The 19799-nt window shown below is 44.3% G+C and overlaps 1 protein-coding gene and 1 pseudogene across 2 annotated transcripts; one reads left to right on the forward strand and one right to left on the reverse strand.

The window, feature by feature from the left end:
- The first annotated feature begins 250 nt into the window (after positions 1–250).
- Positions 251–1989, forward strand: LOC132227721 (small ribosomal subunit protein uS13-like; annotated as a pseudogene).
- Positions 1990–3873: 1884 nt separating this feature from the next.
- Positions 3874–18630, reverse strand: DACT1 (dishevelled binding antagonist of beta catenin 1). 2 transcript variants are annotated; one of them, XM_059694554.1, is made up of 4 exons: positions 17947–18630; positions 15700–15832; positions 14817–14972; positions 3874–11261 (listed from the first exon to the last, which is right to left on the reverse strand). In XM_059694554.1, the coding sequence occupies exons 1-4, from the start codon at positions 18286–18288 to the stop codon at positions 9475–9477; spliced, it is 2418 nt and encodes an 805-aa protein (XP_059550537.1). In that variant the 5' UTR covers positions 18289–18630; the 3' UTR covers positions 3874–9474. The 2 variants fall into 2 exon arrangements, with proteins under 2 accessions (XP_059550537.1, XP_059550529.1); XM_059694546.1 differs by having other exon boundaries at positions 3874–11372.
- Positions 18631–19799: the final 1169 nt, after the last annotated feature.

The following is a 19799-nucleotide window of genomic DNA, read 5'->3' on the forward strand; positions in this document are numbered from 1 at the left end:
TGAACCGATGAATAAAGGTAAATTATTCATTGGCCACTTCAGCGGTAATGATTCCACAGCAGCTGTTATTTACCTGGGCAACGGTCCTCAAATTAGAATAATTCTCTGAGTCAGCTCTGGGCTCCATGCTGCTACTCCTTATGTTTAACAGATAGGTTGTAGCAGCTCCAAAAAACCATTGTGGGCCAAGAAGTAAATACCCATTTTCAAAAGTGTAATTATATACTATATTTATATTATAATCAGAGATATGATCATCAGGTAAATAATTAAAAGTGACAAGTCTGAAAACTAAACTAAATGACTCCCAAGGAAACAAAAGGCACTTTTAGGCCACCTTTCAAGCAATATACATATGTGTAGTGAATGTTATTTTTTTCTTTGCCCCAAAAGAAAGAAGCATATAGAAATAATTATATAGCTCCCCTCTACCCTCCAAATTAAAGGTTTGCGCCTAGAAGGAAGTAAAATAAAATCGTGCCAATTTTAAACACACCCTCTTCAACATTGATAAAGGATTTCTTTGCTTATAAGGACTCTTACTGTTGCATGAGATTTTGAAACCAGAACACAGAAAGCCTGTGTTTTTCAGAGCAGGGTGGGGAGTTTTGGGGAAGCACATGACTGGCTCTCCTGCAGGACTCTGCTAGGTCTTTGAATTCTCTTCAAAATAAATGTTAAAAACAAATGAGTCTGTGGATTTGGGTTCTGCCATAACAGTGTGAGCCCACTATAGCCTATCCTTCCTACCGATTACAATTAAAAACTCTGACAAAAATATGGGGAAAATAAACTACCTAAAGACTGTGAAAGCAAAAATAGCTGGTGGATTGGGGTGAGGGGGTGGGAGTTTCCTTTTTTTCTCTCTTTTCTTATTCAGCTTTATCCTGAGGGCAGGCCCCAGTTTCCGAGCAGTGTTTGCTACAGGCAGTTAAAATTTCAATATGAATATGTCTTTCTAGCCAGAGGATCCAGGAAATATTGACCCTATGGGGTGGAGAGAGTAGGAGAAATCCCAAATGAGAGGAAAAGGAAATAGAGACAGGGGTCCCCTGATTTGGGGTATGAACTCTTGGTTCAATCTACCATCTGAACCAAGCATGCAAGGTACAGACACAAACCAACACAGAAGAACTTGGGGTCACGGAGCCTAATTGGGATGACTGCCTGCTAAAGCCAACATAGCATTCTCCTGAGGATTCTGAAAGGACTCGGAACCTATCCAACATTACTGTGACAATGTTCAGGATACCATCTGAAATTACTCGACAACCAAAGAAACAAGAAAATAGGACCAATTCTCAAGAGGAAAACAATAGATGCCAACCTCAAGATGACCTAAATGTTGAAACTACCAAAGACTTTTAAAATTATAATTATGATCCTTGAGGTAAAGGACAAAGACATTGGAAATGAATGAAAAGATAGAAATTCTCAGCAGAGAAATAGAAACTACCAAAAAAAATCAAATTGGAAAGTTTAGAAATTAAAAACACAGACTCTGAATTTTTTAATTCACTGGACACTCTTCCACAGGAGACCTACTCCCCACCCTGCTGCCCTGACTCTAGTGGCCCCTGAGAAGTTCCAGCACATTTTGCCAGTACTCAACACCAATATCCATGGATGGTGGAAATAGCCTTTGCCTTCACCGCAGGTAAGGGTATGCGGCAAAGATATGCTCAGAGGTGTTGAGAAAAACAGACATCGACTGCACCAGGAGGGCAGGAGAGCTCACAGAGGATGAGGTGGAACACGTGATCACCATTATGCAGAATCCCAGCTCAGTTCTTGAACACAGAAGGACATAAAGGATGGAAAATACAGCCAGGTTGTGGCCAATGGTTTGGACAAGTTCCCTGAAGACCTGAGGCAACTGAAGAAAATCTGGACCCACGAAGGCTGCACTTTTGGGGTCTTCGAGTTCCAGATTAGCACACCAAGATCATGGGCCACTGGGGTTGCACAGTGCGTGTATCTAAGAAATAAATCGGTAGGCCTTGTCTATTAATAAATTCACTGGATAGGCTCAATAGCAGAACATAAGGGAAAATGAAGATAGAGCAATAGAAATTATCCAAACTGAAGAACTGAAAGAAACAATTGAAAGAAAAAAATGGACAAAGGTTTCCAGAACTTTAGGACAATATCAACAAGCCTAAAACTGGAATTCTACAAAACAATTATTATAACTAATAAATGAATTTAGCAAGGTGCAGGGTTCAAGGTTAATATACAATATTAATTGTATTCTTACATATTCCTAGCAAATAATTAGAAAATGAAAATTTTAAAATTTCTGTTTACAGTATCACCAAAATCATAAAATATTTAGGAATGAATCTAACAAAAGGAGACCAAGACTTCTACACTAAAAACTATAAAATATTGCTGAAGAAAGTTAACGAAGACTTAAATAAGTAGAAAGATATAATATACTCATGGACTGAAAGACATTATTTTTAAGATAACTATATCTCTATGGTGAACTATACCCATATGATACCAATACAAATTTCAACAGGGTTTTGTTGCTGCTGTTGTTGTTTTTGTAGACACTGACAACCCGATTATAAAAATGTATACGATAATGCAAAGGATCTCAAATAATCAAAGCAATTAAGAAGAGAAAAGCAAAGTTGGAGGACTTGCCCTACCTGATGTCAATACTTACTATAAAGCAGCGGTTCTCAACCTGTGGGTCACGAACAATGAAAATACATCCTGCACATCAGATATTTACATTATGATTCATAACAGTAGCAAAATTACAGTTATTAAGTAGCAACGAAAATAATTTTATGGTTGGGGGTCACCACAACATGAGGAACTGTATTAAAGGGTCGCGGCATTAGGAAGGTTGAGAACCACTGCAAAGCATTTAACATTGGTGAAAAAAATAGGCATATGGATTATGTTAACTGTTTTGTCTGTCTTTACAAAGCTGACAATTCAGAAGGGAAAGTCATTTCAACAAATAGTTCTAGGCAAATTAAATACCTGTTTGGAAAAATTGAATATCTATCCCTACTTCACATTGTACCCCAAAATTAACTCAAAATAGGTCATTGATCTATATGTAAACCTAAAACCATAAAACTTCTAGAAGAAAATAAAAGATAAAATCTAGGAGAAAATATAAGATAAAGTTTCCTAGATGGGACATCAAAATTACAAATCATAAAAGAAAAAATAGAAAACTGGACTTGATCAAAATTTAAAACTTTTGTTCTTCAGAAGGTACCTTTAAGAAAGTGAAAAGAACCCAGCCAGTATGCTCAGTGGTTCTGTGTTAACCTCTGAACTAGGAAGTCACAGTTTGAATCTGGTCAGGCAGCCAAGCAATGATTCTCTCTCATCACTGATGCTTCTAAATCTCTCTTTCTCCCCCTTCCTCTCTGAAATCAATAAAAAATATATATATATATTTTAAAAGACAGTGAAAAGGCAGGCCACAGAGAGAAAATATTCACAGTATATATCAAAGGACTCATCCATGGAATTTATGAAAGAAACTCTCACAATTCATTTATAAGAAGCCCCAAAACCCAATTTTTTGAAGTACAAACTATTTGAACACACACTTCACCAAAAATGAAACACAGATGGCCAATAAGCACATGCAAAGATGTTCAACATCATTACTCACCAGTAATTTTAGATAGGCTAAAATTTAAAAGTGTGAGTATGCCAAATGGTAGCAAGGACATGGAGCAACTGAGACTCTCATACATTGCTGGTAGGAATGTCAAATGGCACAACCAGTTTGGGATATATTTTTACAATTTCTAAAGAAAGTTAAACATACACCTACCATCAGACCAAGACATTCCACTCCTCAGTATTTACCCAAGAGAAACAAAGACCTGTGCGTGAAGGTTCTTCACAGTTTTATTTGTAATAGCCCCAAGCTGGAAATAACCCAAATGGCCATCAACAAGTGAATAGGATAAACAAATTGTTATATATATCTATACAAAGGGATATTACTCAGCAATAAAGAGATGAACGTTTGAGACATTAAACAACATGGACAAACCTAAACATCAATATGGAGAATAAAAAATTCAAGCAAAAACAGCACACACTGTTTAATTCCATTTAAACAGAATAATAGAAAATACAAAATAATCTATAGTGACAGAAAGCAGATCCATGATGGACGGGGAAAATGGAGTAGAGGAGAGATGGATTACAAAGAGTCTCAAGAAAACTTTCGATAATGATGAAAATGTTATCTTGATTGTGGTGGTTACACAGGTGTATGCATGTCAAAACAGATCAAATTGTACAGTTTAAATATGTGCATTTTATTGTATCTCAATAAAATTGTACCAAGAATACAAGGGGGAAAGGAGAATCCAGTTTACTGGCAAAGGCAATGGGTAGCTGTATGGTGTCTGTTTCCAGTCATATGGTGAACTGGATAAATCATCTCACTGTAAAATAGTTAGGAATGGTGGATAAACTATTAGCAAACGTTCTCTTAAGTGTACATTGACTCCACTGGAAAGAAAGGCATCCAAGTTTGGCCCACCCTTGGAGAGTAGGAGGAGAGGTTGCTGGTTCCTTCCTTAAGCTAGGCGCTTTGCCGTCAACAGGCACTCAGGGGACAAGGACTTGGCCTTCACAGGGTAGGATCTGGACTGAGACTCCCACATTGCCGAGAGCAGTGAAGGGCTACACCCTCAGCGGAAGGTTAGTCCAGGAAAAAAATTCACTTGCTGGCCCAGGATGAAAATAAGGAAGCTCTTCTGCCTTGGAAATGATCTCCTCTGAAAACATGTAACCAAAGCCTATCCTCGTGTGGGTTTAGGATTTGAATTTCTACTACCTCTGTAGTCAGATAAACCTAAAGTAGATAAATTAACTTAAAAGGTGGTCCAACCTGGAGATCCCCTTGAGGCACCTGGCAGAAACAAATAAGCTTCTCGGTATGGCGAAATCCTTAGGCAAGCCTCACAGGATTCTGACAATAATATCCCACTTAAAGTGGACTCTTAATACAAAGAAAGTAACAAAACACGTAAGAAAACTGGAAAGGCAATATGTGTGCAAATGGATAGCACTTGGGTAACACTTTTGTTGTTGTTAAATACTAGAATTTTTGTAAGCAAGGCAAGTAAGTAGCCCATAAAATTCGGTACCTTTTTTCTCAAGGAGGAAAGACTTGGAACCCCATTAAAGAGAATTGGGAATTATACCCACTATACAGGTCCATGGAATGAAGAAAGCAAGTTACAGAATATATGTAGATTGAGTCTTCATTTTGAAGGAAAAAATGCAAAGGCCATATATTTTTATGTGCATATAAAAGAGTATGGAAACATATACACCAAACTTCCTGAAGAGTAGAATTTAAGGAGGATGAAGCAAAAGGAGTTTAAACACCTGTGCGTTGTTCAAATCTATTTTTTCTTTTTGACAATGAGCATTTGTAATTTATTTAAACTGGTTTATTTAAATAAAGGGAAATATTTTAAAGAGCTCTTTTGTTTGTAAGAATAATGGCAGCTATTTGTCATTGAAAATAATGGACAAAACCCAAATTTCCAAGTGCAGCACAACTGTTAGCTACCGGGAAGTCAAGCCATAGACAGAAAAGGACAAACCCTGCATTCTTTGAAAAAAAAATCCTGTTTTTCACGCTTCTCTTCATTTGGCATTCTGTCACCTAAAATGTAATTATTCAGAAGCTGGTTTTCAGAAAGCTTCCCCTTCTGAGAATAATGCTCTTTGGAAACAACTTGGAAATGATTCAAGAACTGACTGCAGGTCACAGTTGCCTTACACAATACACTTTATAGCCTGCCCCCAAAGAGATTGGATCACAGAACTAGAAAAGATGGTGAGATCATGCCTCACTTGCACTTGGCTTAGATTTAATCAGGTAATCAAATAAATTCTAGTTGAAGCAGGATGACTGATTGCATATAAAACATATAAATACTAAAAAATCACAACTCTACAATATTTTGAAGAACTGAGTTGTCTGAGATGTCTTGGTAAAAAGATGCCTAATTGAAAAAAGGATGTCTTGTTGGGAAAAAAAGTCTTACCTTTATAAGCAATAAGGAACTAATTTGCGGTGTTCTACAGGTAAAAGCCTTCTTGGAGATAAGAGATTCTATAAAGTATAGGAAAAGAAATTTTCCAGGGAAGAATTAATAAATGGGTAGTTAAGAGATTTGTATTGTATTTAAATTTGCATTTGAAAATTTCATCTTGAGTACACATCATCATAAATATATGAAATATGAGATTGAGCTGATCTACAAATTACTTTTAACAAAATTTGTCCTCCTACTGCCAAATTTCAGACATGTTGAGCAAAAAAGAACAATACTATAGGTGATTGTAAGGCATCAAATGAACAAAAATCCGTAAGTCCATAGTGATATTCAAAAGAAAAGGAATATAACAAGAAAAGCTCTTTTTTTTGTAGAATGTCAGTTAATAAAAGTAGGAAAGATACTTAGAAAAGCTACCATTTTGCATTCATTAGGCAGTAACTGAATCAGGCAAGATCAGCAATATATCTACAGCCCTTTGTGAAAAATAGGGTATCCACACAGCACCAAATAATCACCCACAAATACCAAACATTTGCAAAGAGGAAGAAAACCAAACTTTATAGTGAAGAAATTTCTACTTACCAATTTAGCCAAAGGATCATCCTTATTCTTTTAAAGGTCTTTTTCCCTCTTTTAAAAATTGATTTTGGAGAGTGGGAAGAGAAACATCTTATAAGGGCCTTGACCGGGGATTGAACCCATAACCTGGGTATATGCCCCAACTGGAACTGAACCTCTGGTGCACAGGATGACACTTCAACCAACTGAACCACACCCGTCAGGGCAGGGACCACTCTTAAATTCAGTAATAGTAGGGCAACCTGATATTATGTTCTTTGATGTAAAGCAACATAAGTGCACAAGATCATTAGTAAAATCTTCTTGCTAAGAATGGTTAAACTGAATCCAATCAAGCTTTACACAATTTACAGGACACAGAAGGACTAGATGTTAGGACAACATAAAGAAACAACCAAATCCAGAATGTGGGACCTTCTACAAGATAAGTGTCCTGACTTTAAAACCCAATGTCATTTTTAAAAAAGATTATCCTATATAATAAAAGCCCAGCGACCTAAGGGTGGAACAACCAGAAGACGGATCAACTAGTCATATGACTCACACTGACCACGAGGGGTAAGTCGCTCAACACAAAAGCTGCCCCCTGGTGGTCAGTGCGCTCCCACAGTGGGAGTGTGGCTTAGCTGACTAGGATGAGTGGTTGCTCCCGCAGCAGCTGATCCCCACAGGCCATGCCCCCCACCAGTGCACGAATCTAGTGCTCCAGGCCTCTAGTTCTAGAATAAAAGACTAGAGATCTACAACCAAATACAATGAATAACATTGACTGAATCCTCATTGGGGAAAAGGGAGAAGGGGCTATTAAAAATTCTCAAGCCCAGCCAGGTGGCTCAGTTGGTTTGTTCGTCCTCCTGTACACCAAAAAGATTGCAGGTCTGATTCCTGGTGCAGGAACACACCTAGCAGGTTTGATCTCTGGTCTGGGTGAGCAAAATCCCCAGTCTGGGGGCGTATGGGAGGCAACTGATCAATGTTTCTCTCTCTCTCTCTCTCTCTCTCTCTCTCTCTCGCTCAAAATCAATAAAAAAACATATCCTTGGGTGAAGATTTAAAAAAAATTCTTGAAACAAAAACAGTACTTGGTATTAGGAATTACTGACAATTTTCCTTGTGTTTGTGTGATCATATTGTAGTTTTATAAGAGAATCTTTCATTCTTAGGAAATAAATGCTTGAGTTTTTAGAAATGAAATATCATGATGCCTGATATTTACTTTAAAATAGTACAGCTGTGTGGTGAGGAAAGATGGCCAAAATCTGTCTTTGACCTTCAAAACCAGCAGTATGGCTAAACCTAATAAATACATATAGAGAGTTAAAGCAAGAACAGCATAATATTAGCAATTATTGAATTTAGGTGTTCTCTATACAAATGTTTATTGTACTATCCTTTCAATGTTTCCATGTTATAAATATTTTATAGTAAAAAGTTGGAGGGAATTCTAAGAAATATTTTCCTTAAACCATATCTATCAAATTTACCTTAAATCTTAAAGAAGTACCTTAACTGTTTTAAAGAAGTGGTTTGCTTTCCCTCCTTATTACCATCCATTTGAAAAAAAAGTACTAAAACCTGCCTTAATTATTGCAAATAATATTCTAATGCTAGACTGGGCCCAATATAAATCCCACAATAATCAGTACAAGAGTTATAGGTGTAAACATCTGGTTTTATGCCCAAATAACAAACTTAACAGCAGTAAAACAAATCATTTATTACAGCATATAATGTTATATTAAATTTACACAATGATATATAAAAACACATACTGTTTATATCACACAGTAATTTAACATCAACAGGAATACCAAAACAAATACTACTCATGCACAAAACATGCTTGTATCGGTATAAAAAAAGCAATTTTACACAATACTGTTTACCAAAAACAATTCTTCTTTTTAAAAAAAGCCCTTCCTTCCAGACAGGGTCAGTGGTCCAATCTGGACTGGATTGCTCTAGCACGTGTGGGCCAAGGCGGAGGTGGCACAGTGCTCAGTGAGCAATTGTGGGCTTGGAGTCACGCCCAAGGTTATTTCATTAGGAGTGAATTCCTCTGTACCCACGGACCAAAACTTTATCCCAAAGGCAAGTCCTCCGGGGGAGGAATGGCTGGATTTGCTGCAAATTAGGGAGGAAAAAGGCATCAAAATGTTGGATAAACAGCCCTAAAAATGCTTACCCTAACAAGGGCCTAGGCACCAAGTGTAGCACAAGTTTAGTGAATCCCTTCAAGGGTATTACCAGCCTCTCCATCCAAGTCACTAGCTCTCTGGATTTAGGGTCTGGTCTTCAAGTTCTGAGTCCAGTAAACCACACAGTTCTGAGACGATAGAATGGGGATGTATGGCTGTCTGAGAAATGTAGACTGTATAAGAAATTACAGACAACAAACACGCTCCCTCATACCTACTTCACACAATTATGTGATGCCCCTCGACAGGAAAGCCCTCCTGGAGACACTGCCCTAAAGAACCAAGAAGCCAAAGTATGTCCTAGAATTCCATCTACCTGACCTTCAGATCAAAGGGTCTCATCCCAATGAAACCATCACAGGTGCTCAGGAAATTTAAAACAGAAATCAGCTGATACCACAAAACGTATGCATTATTCACCACCACTGAAAACCTCAATATTCACTTCTAACCAGCAAGACATTCTTCACCTTCCATTAAAGGCACTAGTGTCCATACATAATGAAGCAGAGACATTAATTTACTTCGGTTTCATCTTCACAGAGGGGAAAACATTCCATGAAATTATTACACAACAACACTACTAAGACGCCACCTTTCCTTCCCCCCGCGACAAGATCCACTCACACGGTCGTCATCAGCTTCAAAGAGCCGGACCGGAAGCGGAGGATTTTCTTCTTGAGGTTATGGGAGGCCTTAATTTTGACAAAGGTCTTGGTGGGGTTGCTGTGCAGGTCTGGGGCCGTGACCGCCTGAATGGGGAGCGTCTGCACGAACTGGGACCAGATGAGGCCCCCGCTCTCCTCCGAGTCGCTGGTGCTGGTGCTCTCGCCCGCGAACTCGCCCTCGCTCACGCTGGACTCGCTGTCCCCGAAGCAGTTGGTGGTGTAGTTGCTCTGCTCGTCCTCGCTGGTGTCCACCACGGTGGAGTGGAAGAGGGACTCGCACTCGGCCGAGTACTCAGAGTCGCTGGCCACGTAGGCGTAGGGGCTGGCGTAGGGCAGCGCCACGGCGGCCGCGCACAGCCCCGCGCCCTCCCGCCGGCCCCGCCGCGCGCGCCGCAGCGCTTCTTCGTAGGAGATCTCGGCGGCCGACCTCCACCGCCTCGAATCGGTGCGCTTGTGCCTGGGCTTGGCCACCACCGCCTCGCGCCCGTGGCCGTGCGCCCTGCTCCCGGGCCGGTGTGCAGCCCCCAGCGGCCGGCTGGGAAGACCCGCCTCGGCATGGCCGCCCCCACTCCTCCGCCCTTTGGCGGAGACCTTCCTGAGTTTCTTATTTGTATCCAGGTCGTCGGGGAACCGACACTTCTTGCCGGCTGCCCGGGTTTTCTCCCTCACGGTGGGCAAGGCGCCGTCGGGGCCGTGGAGGGCCTGCGCCCTGTGCTTCAGGGCGGAGCCCCTGGGGGCAGCTGCGGTCCGGGCGCCCCGGTGCGCCCTGACGCCCGGCTGCTGCGCAGGGACGAAGTGCGCCTTCACCAGGGGCCCCTCTTCCAGGCTTTGAGAAGAAGAGCCCTCGCTTTTGAAATCCAGGGCAGGCCGCTCTTCCACGGGGAAGGCTGAGGGTGGGGGTGCAGGCGGGGCAGGCGGGGTCGCAGCCGGAGGGGCCGCCTGCAGGCTGGTTTTCTGCGCCGGCTTTTTCAGTGGCGGGACAACTCTGTTCTCTTGCCGCGGGGCGAGGCCTCTCCCGGGGCTCTCTTTTGGAGAGGCCGCTGGGATGTGGCTGCTTTCTTTGGGGGCCTCCCCGGCCACAGTGGCGGGGCCCCGGGTGTGCTCCTGGGAGGCTAGCTTGGCATTTTTGGGGGGATGCTTGCTTTGAAGTTCAGGGGCGGCACCGGGCGAGCAGCCCTCTGGCAAGGGCACCCTCTTGCTTTCCAGTTGCTCTGCCTTCGATTCTTTTGACCATTGCTTCGGTGGGGAGAATGTCCCAGGGTCCAAAGAGGGAACTCCGGGGGTGGGCAGAGGCGCCTGTTTGGAATTCTTAAGGTTCCCAGGATTGCCCTGGGAGACGCCCCCAGTCACTCGGACACAAACGCTCCCATTCCTCAGAAGCCCCTTCGTGGGGTCCGCGTTCACACTGGTTCTTGGCTTGTTGGTCCTTACAGGGTGTGTTTTTTTCTGGACCAAGCTCAGAATGTAGCCATCCATTTTCTTGCTGGATGAGTGTTGGGGAGCAGGCCACACCCTGCTTGGAGACGGTAAGGACGCCTCCGTCTTGACGGTGTCCAGCTCAGATCCGACACAAATGTCATTGGTGGGGTTGCCCAGCCTCTCCTCTTCCCTCAGCGGGCTGCCTGTCAGGCAGAGGAGGAACATTGGGCTCTGCACGGCCACAGCATGAAGTGGACTGGGATAGCGATAGACATCATTCCCGTTTTTAGACACCAGATCACACTGGTACTTGGGATTCACATCTGCAATGACACCAAGGGCATTAAATTGTGATGTGGAGGGGAAACAGCAAACTGCCTCTGAGGCCTGGTCTTCACAGCGGCCTTCTGTATAGTCCAACCATCCTATGAGATCTGAAAGACATTTAAAGATACACTCTGAAGCGATGAACTGGCCAGCACCATCTTGACCCTGGCCAACTCCCAGGAAGACAAATTCATGGGTAGAGAGAGAACGCCAAGAATCAACAAATACTCCATGAGCTACTCTACTAGTTTACATACAGTGCAGACTACTGGAGGAGGGGGAAAATATTTAACAAAGAAAATTTTAATATATGATGTAGCCTCTGAAGGAAAAATAGCCATTAAAAATGCTTTATCTACCTATATCTATCTATATCTATCTATCTATTCAGATAGAGATAGATAGATAGATAGATAGATAGATATTAGAGAGAGGAAGGGAGAGGGTGAAAGAGAGAGAGAATCGATTTGTTGTTCTACTTATTTATGCATTCATTGGTTGATTCTTGTATGTGCTCTGACTGGAGATCCACAACCTTTGGCAAATTGGGACGATGTTCTAACCCAGTGGTCGGCAAACTCATTAGTCAACAGAGCCAAATATCAACAGTACAACGATTGAAATTTCTTTTGAGAGCCAAATTTTTTAAACTTAAACTATATAGGTAGGTACATTGTTATTAACTTAATTAGGGTACTCCTAAGCTGGCCTTTGCTAAAAACGTCCTCAATCTGATTGAGGTACGTTCGCTGAGGTCGACACCTTCCAACTCTCCCATCCACACTCGTCTTGTATACATACTTGTTTCACCTATCTCCTTTTCGAAAACCGACTTCTGTACATGGGCCATGAAGTTTCAGTCGCACTGTATGTGCGCACCCGCACGTGGTATTTTATGGAAGAGCTGCACTCAAGGGGCCAAAGAGCCGCATGTGGCTCATGAGCCACGGTTTGCCGACCACTGCTCTAACCAAATGAGCTATCTGGCCAAGGCCAAAAATGCTTTCAAATTATCAAGTAATATGGGGAAACTCTTTAAAGTTTAGTGAGAATCATGATATACTACCAAACTATGATTATAACTTTATTAAGATTGAATAGATGCAAAAAAAAAAAGTCTGAAATGAAGCATACCCAGCTGATAATTTGTAGCATCTTAGTGTGGTCAGAAAACAAGTGCTGTTAACTTTCTCCTTTGTTTTCTATTCTCTAAATTTTCAATAAATATGTACACTGTATTATAACTGGAAAAATAAATGTTTTTGAGTCATTTTTTCTCTAGACTACTTTCCCCTCTGTATTCTATTCCTGGTTTCTTTTTAAAATACTTCAGATAAATTATACTTTCTATGGACTTTCTTCTCATTTTGTATTTTTTAGACCTAATTCTTAATGATATATGTTCAAATATTACTGTCAATTGAAAGGTCAGGGAAATTAATTAAATTTCAGTACAGATTAATCAAATTTAAATAATAACCAGACACTAACATAAAAAACAGTATTTTTTAAAACACTTTAATAGATTGAGTAGTGGAATTAATGAATAAATGTTCACATCATAAAAATATAGATGTCAAAATACAATGAAATCAAGCTTTCTTGCTTAATTAAACAATTTTGCTCTCTCATCTCGGTGAATATTATAACTTTCAAGTCCCCTTAAATGACTTTCAATTAGAGAAAAAAAATCAAAGTTTTTATCATTATATAATTTTTCCTCCATTATACTTATTCATTCAATGTTGAAAAGCTACTATGTGCCAGATTCTATGTTAATTTTAAGGGAAAACTCCATTAACCTTAATGATAATTAGCAGCTTCTGGAAAAATATAGTCTAGATTCAGAAATAATATGGTTAATTTTTAAAGAAATTATTATTATAAAAGTGCCATGTCCACTCCCTCCCTCCATTTCCACTCCCAACAAGTAGCTTATTGTAAAGAGAACCATCTCTTGCTCATATCCTTGCCCATCCCTCCTCCTCTGCTACCCTAAGGCTGAATCTTCAGCCCAGGCAATGCAAACATAACACCAACAACTGAAGCTGCTAATTGGCTGGTGTCTCTGTATCTGCCTTGCTTAAAGCCACATTCATCTACACTTTACCATTTCTCCCTTTTCACTACTTAAGAGTTAAGGAACAAGACAGACATCCCAGCCCCCGAGACCCAGCCCAACTGTCTCAATTATGTGAAGATGTAGCATTTGGGAGAGGGTCTGTCTTTGAGGAAAACCTATACCAAAGTGCCTTTAATGGGTTTTAAAGTTCTCCTCTGAAACCAGATCTGCAGAGTGAAGGGAAGCAATTACCAATGAACTTGAGGCCCAGACACTCTAGATAACACTGATCTGTTGCTTCCCCAAATGATTGCTGCTGAACGCACCCTGTACAAATACAGAGACACCAGTCAATTAGCAGCTTCAGTTGTTGGTGTTATGTTTGCATTGCCTGGGCTGAAGATTCAGCCTTAGACCAGGTGGAGAACACAAACAAACCAAGAGTGCAGCAACTTGTGCCAGCACCTACAGCTCCTCTACTCTCCGTATTTCCTCTGCTCTTTTGAGGAATCAAAACAAAGCAGAACTAAGGAAGGAGTCCTGAGCTTCAGCAACAGCTCTGCCATTCAGCAGATGAGGAGCCTCTGACAAATTGCATCTAACTCCAGATTTCTCCCCTTTTCAATGAAAACGCTGAACACAACTTCTGAATCCCCTTAGTGTGATGTGATGGAAAAACATGCACCTGGCCGTTAGTCCAGAGCATGCATCCTGCCTTTGCCACTCACTAGCTATTTAGCCTTAAACAACTTACCTAATCTAACCTCACTAGGCCTCATTTTCTGATACATAAAATGGAGCTAACAACACCTGCATCCTGCAGAACTGCTGGGAGGAGCCAAAGGAGGTAAAAGTATACAGACTCTTCAGTACAGTGATGCATAGCAGGAATGCAGAAACTCTTCCAGTACCAACAATAGCATGAGTCTCTGCGGAGGTAACTGCAAGGACAGCCCAAAATGAGAAGCAATGGCACGTGGCCTAAGGGGATCTCATCCCACCCGCCTGCTAAAAGGAGAGCTGCCCTCAGACAAAGCATTCTGGAGAACAGGGAAGGGCCACTGCTCCCTAAGTGCCAAGCAGCCCGTGGCCAGGCTGACAGATATATTTAACTTAATGTAAGCTTTAGTTTTGAATTATTAAAGAAAGAAGAAAACAGATCCAAAGTGGTTTTCAAAAGAAAAAACAAACAAGTTAAAGCCTAACAAAGCCTGTTAAGCAAAGGCTCAGAAACAGAGCTCCAAACTTCTATCGGGACAGGATTTCCAAAGATGAGCTGAATATAAAGCCAAGTGGCACCCAAAGAGGACCAGAATAGAGGTCTTCTTGGTTCTAGATGCAACTATGGGCACTAAAGGCAGCAAGCTGATGGAATTCTCCGTGTCTTTGTTTTTCATCAGTAAAAGGGGGCTGAAGCTACGTAACCTTTAAGGAATCTTTGACCCCTTCCAATTAAAAAAGAAAGTGTATTAAATCAAAAGAGGCTTACCTGCAGATTTGGGGCAACTATCTGAGATAGTCAAGGTTGCCTCCAAGGGGCTGCAAAAGCAGGTGCTGGAATGACAACTGGATAAACACTCACTGAAGACCGAGTTAGAGGAATTGGAAAGGGATCCTGAAGCCCCATCACTCAGCTCATAAAACCCTACAAAGAAAGACACCATTTGGAATTAGGATCAGGTCATGCAATAATACACATTTGTGCTTAAAAGGAAAAAAGGATAATCTTCGAGAAAAGGTAAGATTGGGAGACTTGGGGGGGAGGGGGCAATTTTGGCTCGCTGGACTTAGTGTCCTGATTGTATGGTTTTATTTCAAGCAATCCTTAGAAAAACCAAAGAGCTCCTAACGATGGATACATTTCAAAGTTACTCTCACAAGTCAAATTGATCCCCCTTGACCCAACCTTTAAAGATGTGCAAGGAAAGAGACTTAGATCTATCATAGCCCCAACATTATTATGAGTGTTTCAGAAAGAGTAACTTGAAGAGGAAACAAATCTATTTAAGGAGCCAAATGGTTTAAAAGAAAAAAAAAACTTTCAAAGTGGTCTCAGGAAGTTGAAGTGTGACTAATTTTCTAGCCCAGTTCTGACTTTCTCAAATTTCAAAGGAGGACCGCTCTTCCAGAAATTTGAATAGAACCTTTTCTTTTTAAACTCAGGGGACTCCAGTCAGATCAATCTCATTATTAAAAATGTTGTAGTCTGGTTTTAGTTCCCTCTCCTACGACTGAATGGCAGGCAGACGACCTTTTTATTCTCTCTGCACTGGAAACACACTCCATTGCCATTTGTAGGGCTGGGAATGGTAAGCTCGGGGCCCAGGTAGAACTCCTGCGTGTAGATGCTGTGCTTGTGCTCACACACTCACCTGAGCTGGGCCGGCTGTCTGTCTCCAGGTGCTCTTCAGATGTCTTTTCTACATCGAGTCTCAGGTCACTTATCTGCTTGTCAAGTTCTTGCAACTGATTCAACAAACCAGCATCTCTTCTCCTCAAACAATTCTGGTTTAGGAAGAAATGGAGAAAGGGAGAATGAACACATTCTGGTGACAAAGAACCAAAGGCTGCTGCTCTAAGCCTTCCAATGACCATTGAGAGAGTTCACTAAATCTTCCAAAACTAACTTTATTGGATGAGATGAAAGAAAGGAAAACTTCAAGTCCTATGTCTAATTCCACGCTCTCACATTGGATGGTGATACGAAGTTTCTTCATAAAAACAATACTTGCTTACTTACTTTCAACGACTATATACCAAGTTAGGGAAGAATGAAAAAAATGCACTGAGGTTTTATAAAATCTTCTGCGTGGCGCCCATATTTTACAAAACTACCTCACAGTCGATGCTTTAATTTGAAGTCGGAGGGTAACAGATTGCCTATCTTGCTTAGGTGAGACTTTCTGGCCAAATGTCCTGCAGAGCTTTGTTTTCTATTAGGTGCTTTGTGGAGTTTAATCAGTCTGAGGGCCTTTGAAAGTGAGAAACTAATACGAATAGCCGGTGCCAAGTAAAATGTGAGCTGGCAGAATTCAAAACCCTCGAGGGAAGGTCCACCAGATTTGAACTCAACTCGGGTTTCCAAAGGTGACACATCCGTAGCGCTAACTCACACCGCCACCTAGCGCTTCCTATGCTGGAAAAGGGGGTGAAAAAACACACTCAAAAGGCATCTGGTTCAAATCACAAATGCCAAGTCTACAAATGAAAATAGTGCCACAAACACTGACTGGACTGGAATTCTCCCGACACGCCGTGGCCTTGCTCCCCTCCAGGGACCACGGGAATGTGCCCCTCACAATCCCGAGATTCATAAAGACAAAAAGGTGCTATTGTACAAGACAATGCGTGACATGTCAGCGACCAGGCATCGCTGGCAAGCATTGGCTCAAATCAATGTGACACCCAAATATCTGGTCTAATCCCAGCGAAACACAGTAAAATGCCAAAAGAGAGGTGTTACCCGAACCATGATGTGCATACGTCCTTACAAAATAGATTCATGAATTGCTACTCCTCTGTGTGTCCTTTGACTTAAAAAGTGTTGGTATAAACCATATGCTAGTCTGCTAGGATGAGTTTCTTCAGGAAAAAAAAAAAATGAACCTAAGGAGTAAGAGCACTTTGAGGCTCAAGAAAGAGAGAAATTATCTGAAAAGAGATAATACAAGACAACCACACGGCATTGCCGCGTTCCTCTCTGCAGAGGGGACATTATCTGGCATGTGTCTAGTTTCAGATCATATCACATGGTCAGATAAGGATTTCTTTTTTCCTGCTGCTGCTTTCAAAACTACATTTTTGAGGTCTCTGAAACAAAGCTGCCGCCATCATTCCGAGGCGGGGTCAAAAGCTGTTCACCGATACATTAAGCGCCAAAGTTCTTTTTCTTCCCCATTAATGAAGATGACATAGAATGACGGAGGCGCTGGCAGGACTCCAATAACATAAATGCTCCCTGAGAGCAGGTTCTCTCTTCTCCCACCTCCACCACCAGTCACGGCCCGCAGTACGTATAAAATGTAAGAGGAGGGGCACTTTTCCCAGCCAAATTTCCACCCGTTGCGCCTGCTTTAGCTGCCTGGTACAAAGGGCTTCTATTTGAAATTAAGCAGCAGCCCCAGCAAAAGCTGGCATGCTGAGGAGAGCCTGGGAGGGGCCGGGCTCCTGCGTGCGCTTCCGTGTAATCGTAAAATTCAGCCTCGGACAGTTAGCCACGCCACAGGCCCCCTCCTCGGCTTTTGTCCGCTCTCGGTGGGAGGACCTGAAGCTAAGAAGGCCTCCAGGGGAGATGGCATTTTAAAGGAGGGCTTTGCAAACCTTCCGGGAGGGAGCGTGCATTCACTCGTCTAACCAGAGAGAGGAAAGGTTACATCCAGGCCACTCCAAGAGCCCCGAAGGGAGAGAGGCCGCCCCTTCCCCGCAGATCGCGCGGGGTCGCCAGCCCCTCACCTGGCACCAAGCAGGGCGCAGGCAGGCACGGGGGTCAAGGAGGGCGGGGGTCCCGGGGACCGCGAGAATTTCCCCAGCCACAGGCACTCCCGCGCCACCCCAGGTCACCTGCCCGACTCCCGCCCGCTTGCCCGACAGCCGTGCCCCCACCGCCGGGCACGACCTACCAATTGCTTCCGCAGCAGCAAAATGTTCTCCTCCAAGAACTTCTCCTCCAGGCGGCTGCGTTGCGCCGCCTCCCCGGGCTGCTCCCCGGCTCGGGGCGCGGCGCCCGCACCCCCAGGGCCGCGCAGGGCGCCCCGGACCAGCAGCTCCTGGCGCTGGCGCAGGTACTCCAGCTCCGCCAGCCCGGCCAGCGTGGCCTCCTGCCGCTCGCGGGTGCGCTGCCGCTCCGTGTCCGCCTCGCCCTTCTCCCGCCAGCGCCCCTCGGGCTCCGCCGCGCGCTGCTCGCCCCGGGCCGGCGCCGGCGGCTCCAGCTCCCTCGCCACCCCGGCCGGACTCGGCTTCATGGCCCCCAGCCCCGCCGCGAGCACCCGTCACCTCGGCCGGGACGTCCGGGCGGAGGAGCGGGGCGCTCAGACCTGCGGCCGCGGGCTCATGCCGCCCGGGCGGCGGGACACAGCGGCGGGGGCGGCGGCCGGGAGCGCTCGTGGCCCGCGGGCTGCAGCCGTCCCGGCCCCAGCGGCGCCGTCCGCTGCGCCGCGCGTCGCCCGCCGCGGCCCCGCAGCTGATAACGCCCTGCCCGGCGCTACGTCACGCGCGGCGGCCGGGCGAACCCCCGCCTGGCGCCCGCCTCCCCGCGCCGGCCCCTCGGCTCCGAGGCCCGCTCCCCCCGGCTTCCCCCTCGTCTGTCAGGGGCGCCGCGCGCTCCGCGCCGGCCTCCTCCCCGCTCCGCCCCCGCCCTCCCCCCGCTCCGCCCTCTCTCCTCCCCCGCTCTCCCCGCGCGTCTCTTCGCCCCCTTCTCGAGTTGACTGCACCCAGTTTTCGCTCGCTCCTTATTGGCTCTTCCCCACCTACAAAGCCGGGGGCGAGCGCCCCGAGCCCAGCCTCCTGTTGCCGCCGGCCTCGCAGCGGGGTCCGCGGAGGGACGCCGCGGTTGGGCTCCCCGGAGAACTTTGCGAAACTCCACCGAGTCGCTGCGTGTGCACCATCTTAACCCCTTCCCCGCACGCCCCGGTCTCCTCCCGGGCCGCGTCAGGTCTCCTTCGCCTCGCCAGGCGAGGTCCCGGGGGCGTTCAGTGTCATCCTCCGGGGGTTGGTTTTGTCCTCCACTCCGTGGAGGCAGGCACTACCAAGCACAGGGCCGTGTTCTCAAACTGTTCCGCTCTGCGTTTCGTGGCCGCGTGGGTTTTCCTGTGGACGGCGTTCAGAGTTGGGCGGGAGGACACCGCTGTCCAGCGAGCGGTGGCATCAGTTCTTTTACAAGCGCCGGGTGCCTGCGCGCGCCTGCGCGCTCTGGTTGAGGGTGTGAGTTTTTTTATTGTTATTTAGTCTGCGCTCAGGGGAGCTCTGACTCTGAAACCAGACTGTCGAAATTTGAATCCTGTTTCCTGCCAAAAACCAGGTGGGCGGGCAAGTTACTTCACCTCTTTGTGCCTCTGTTTCCCTAACGGTTAAATGAGCTACTAACAGAATCTGCCTGTTGGAAGAATTATAATAAAATATAGTATAGTATAATATACATCGGGGGTGTGGGGTGCGTTTACAACGTAGCAGGCACATAGTAAGGATTATATGAGTTCTATCTTTTTCTTTTTTTTCCCCTCCAGAGGGACTATAAATTTTCCCCGTCCAGTAGCATTTGCGGTATGGTCATCTCTGCCTGAGACAGGGTCGCAGGGAATTTCAGTAGGATAGGGGTCTGGAAATGCCACTTGTCTGTGGAAAGTACCATATCTATTTTTAAAAACAGGACATCCAAGAGCCTCAGAAATTGAATCCAGCACGTCACAATTTGCTGAAGTTCAGGCAAAGTGTGTTAAGGAGTGCATCCCCTATCATTATTTCAGATTCTTCCACC

Source organism: Myotis daubentonii, chromosome 1 (assembly GCF_963259705.1).
Source record: "Myotis daubentonii chromosome 1, mMyoDau2.1, whole genome shotgun sequence".
In the NCBI taxonomy this organism is placed as follows: domain Eukaryota; kingdom Metazoa; phylum Chordata; class Mammalia; order Chiroptera; family Vespertilionidae; genus Myotis; species Myotis daubentonii.

Bases quoted from the DNA above. Each gene is read 5' to 3' on its own strand.
- DACT1 (XM_059694546.1), bottom strand. From the start codon at position 18,288: ATGAAGCCGAGTCCGGCCGGGGTGGCGAGGGAGCTGGAGCCGCCGGCG. The intron at 15,833-17,946 runs GTAGGTCGTGCC...TTCCTAAACCAG, and splicing joins TGCTGCTGCGGAAGCAATTG to AATTGTTTGAGGAGAAGAGA. The intron at 11,373-14,816 runs GTAAGCCTCTTT...AATGTCTTTCAG, and splicing joins TAGTTGCCCCAAATCTGCAG to ATCTCATAGGATGGTTGGAC.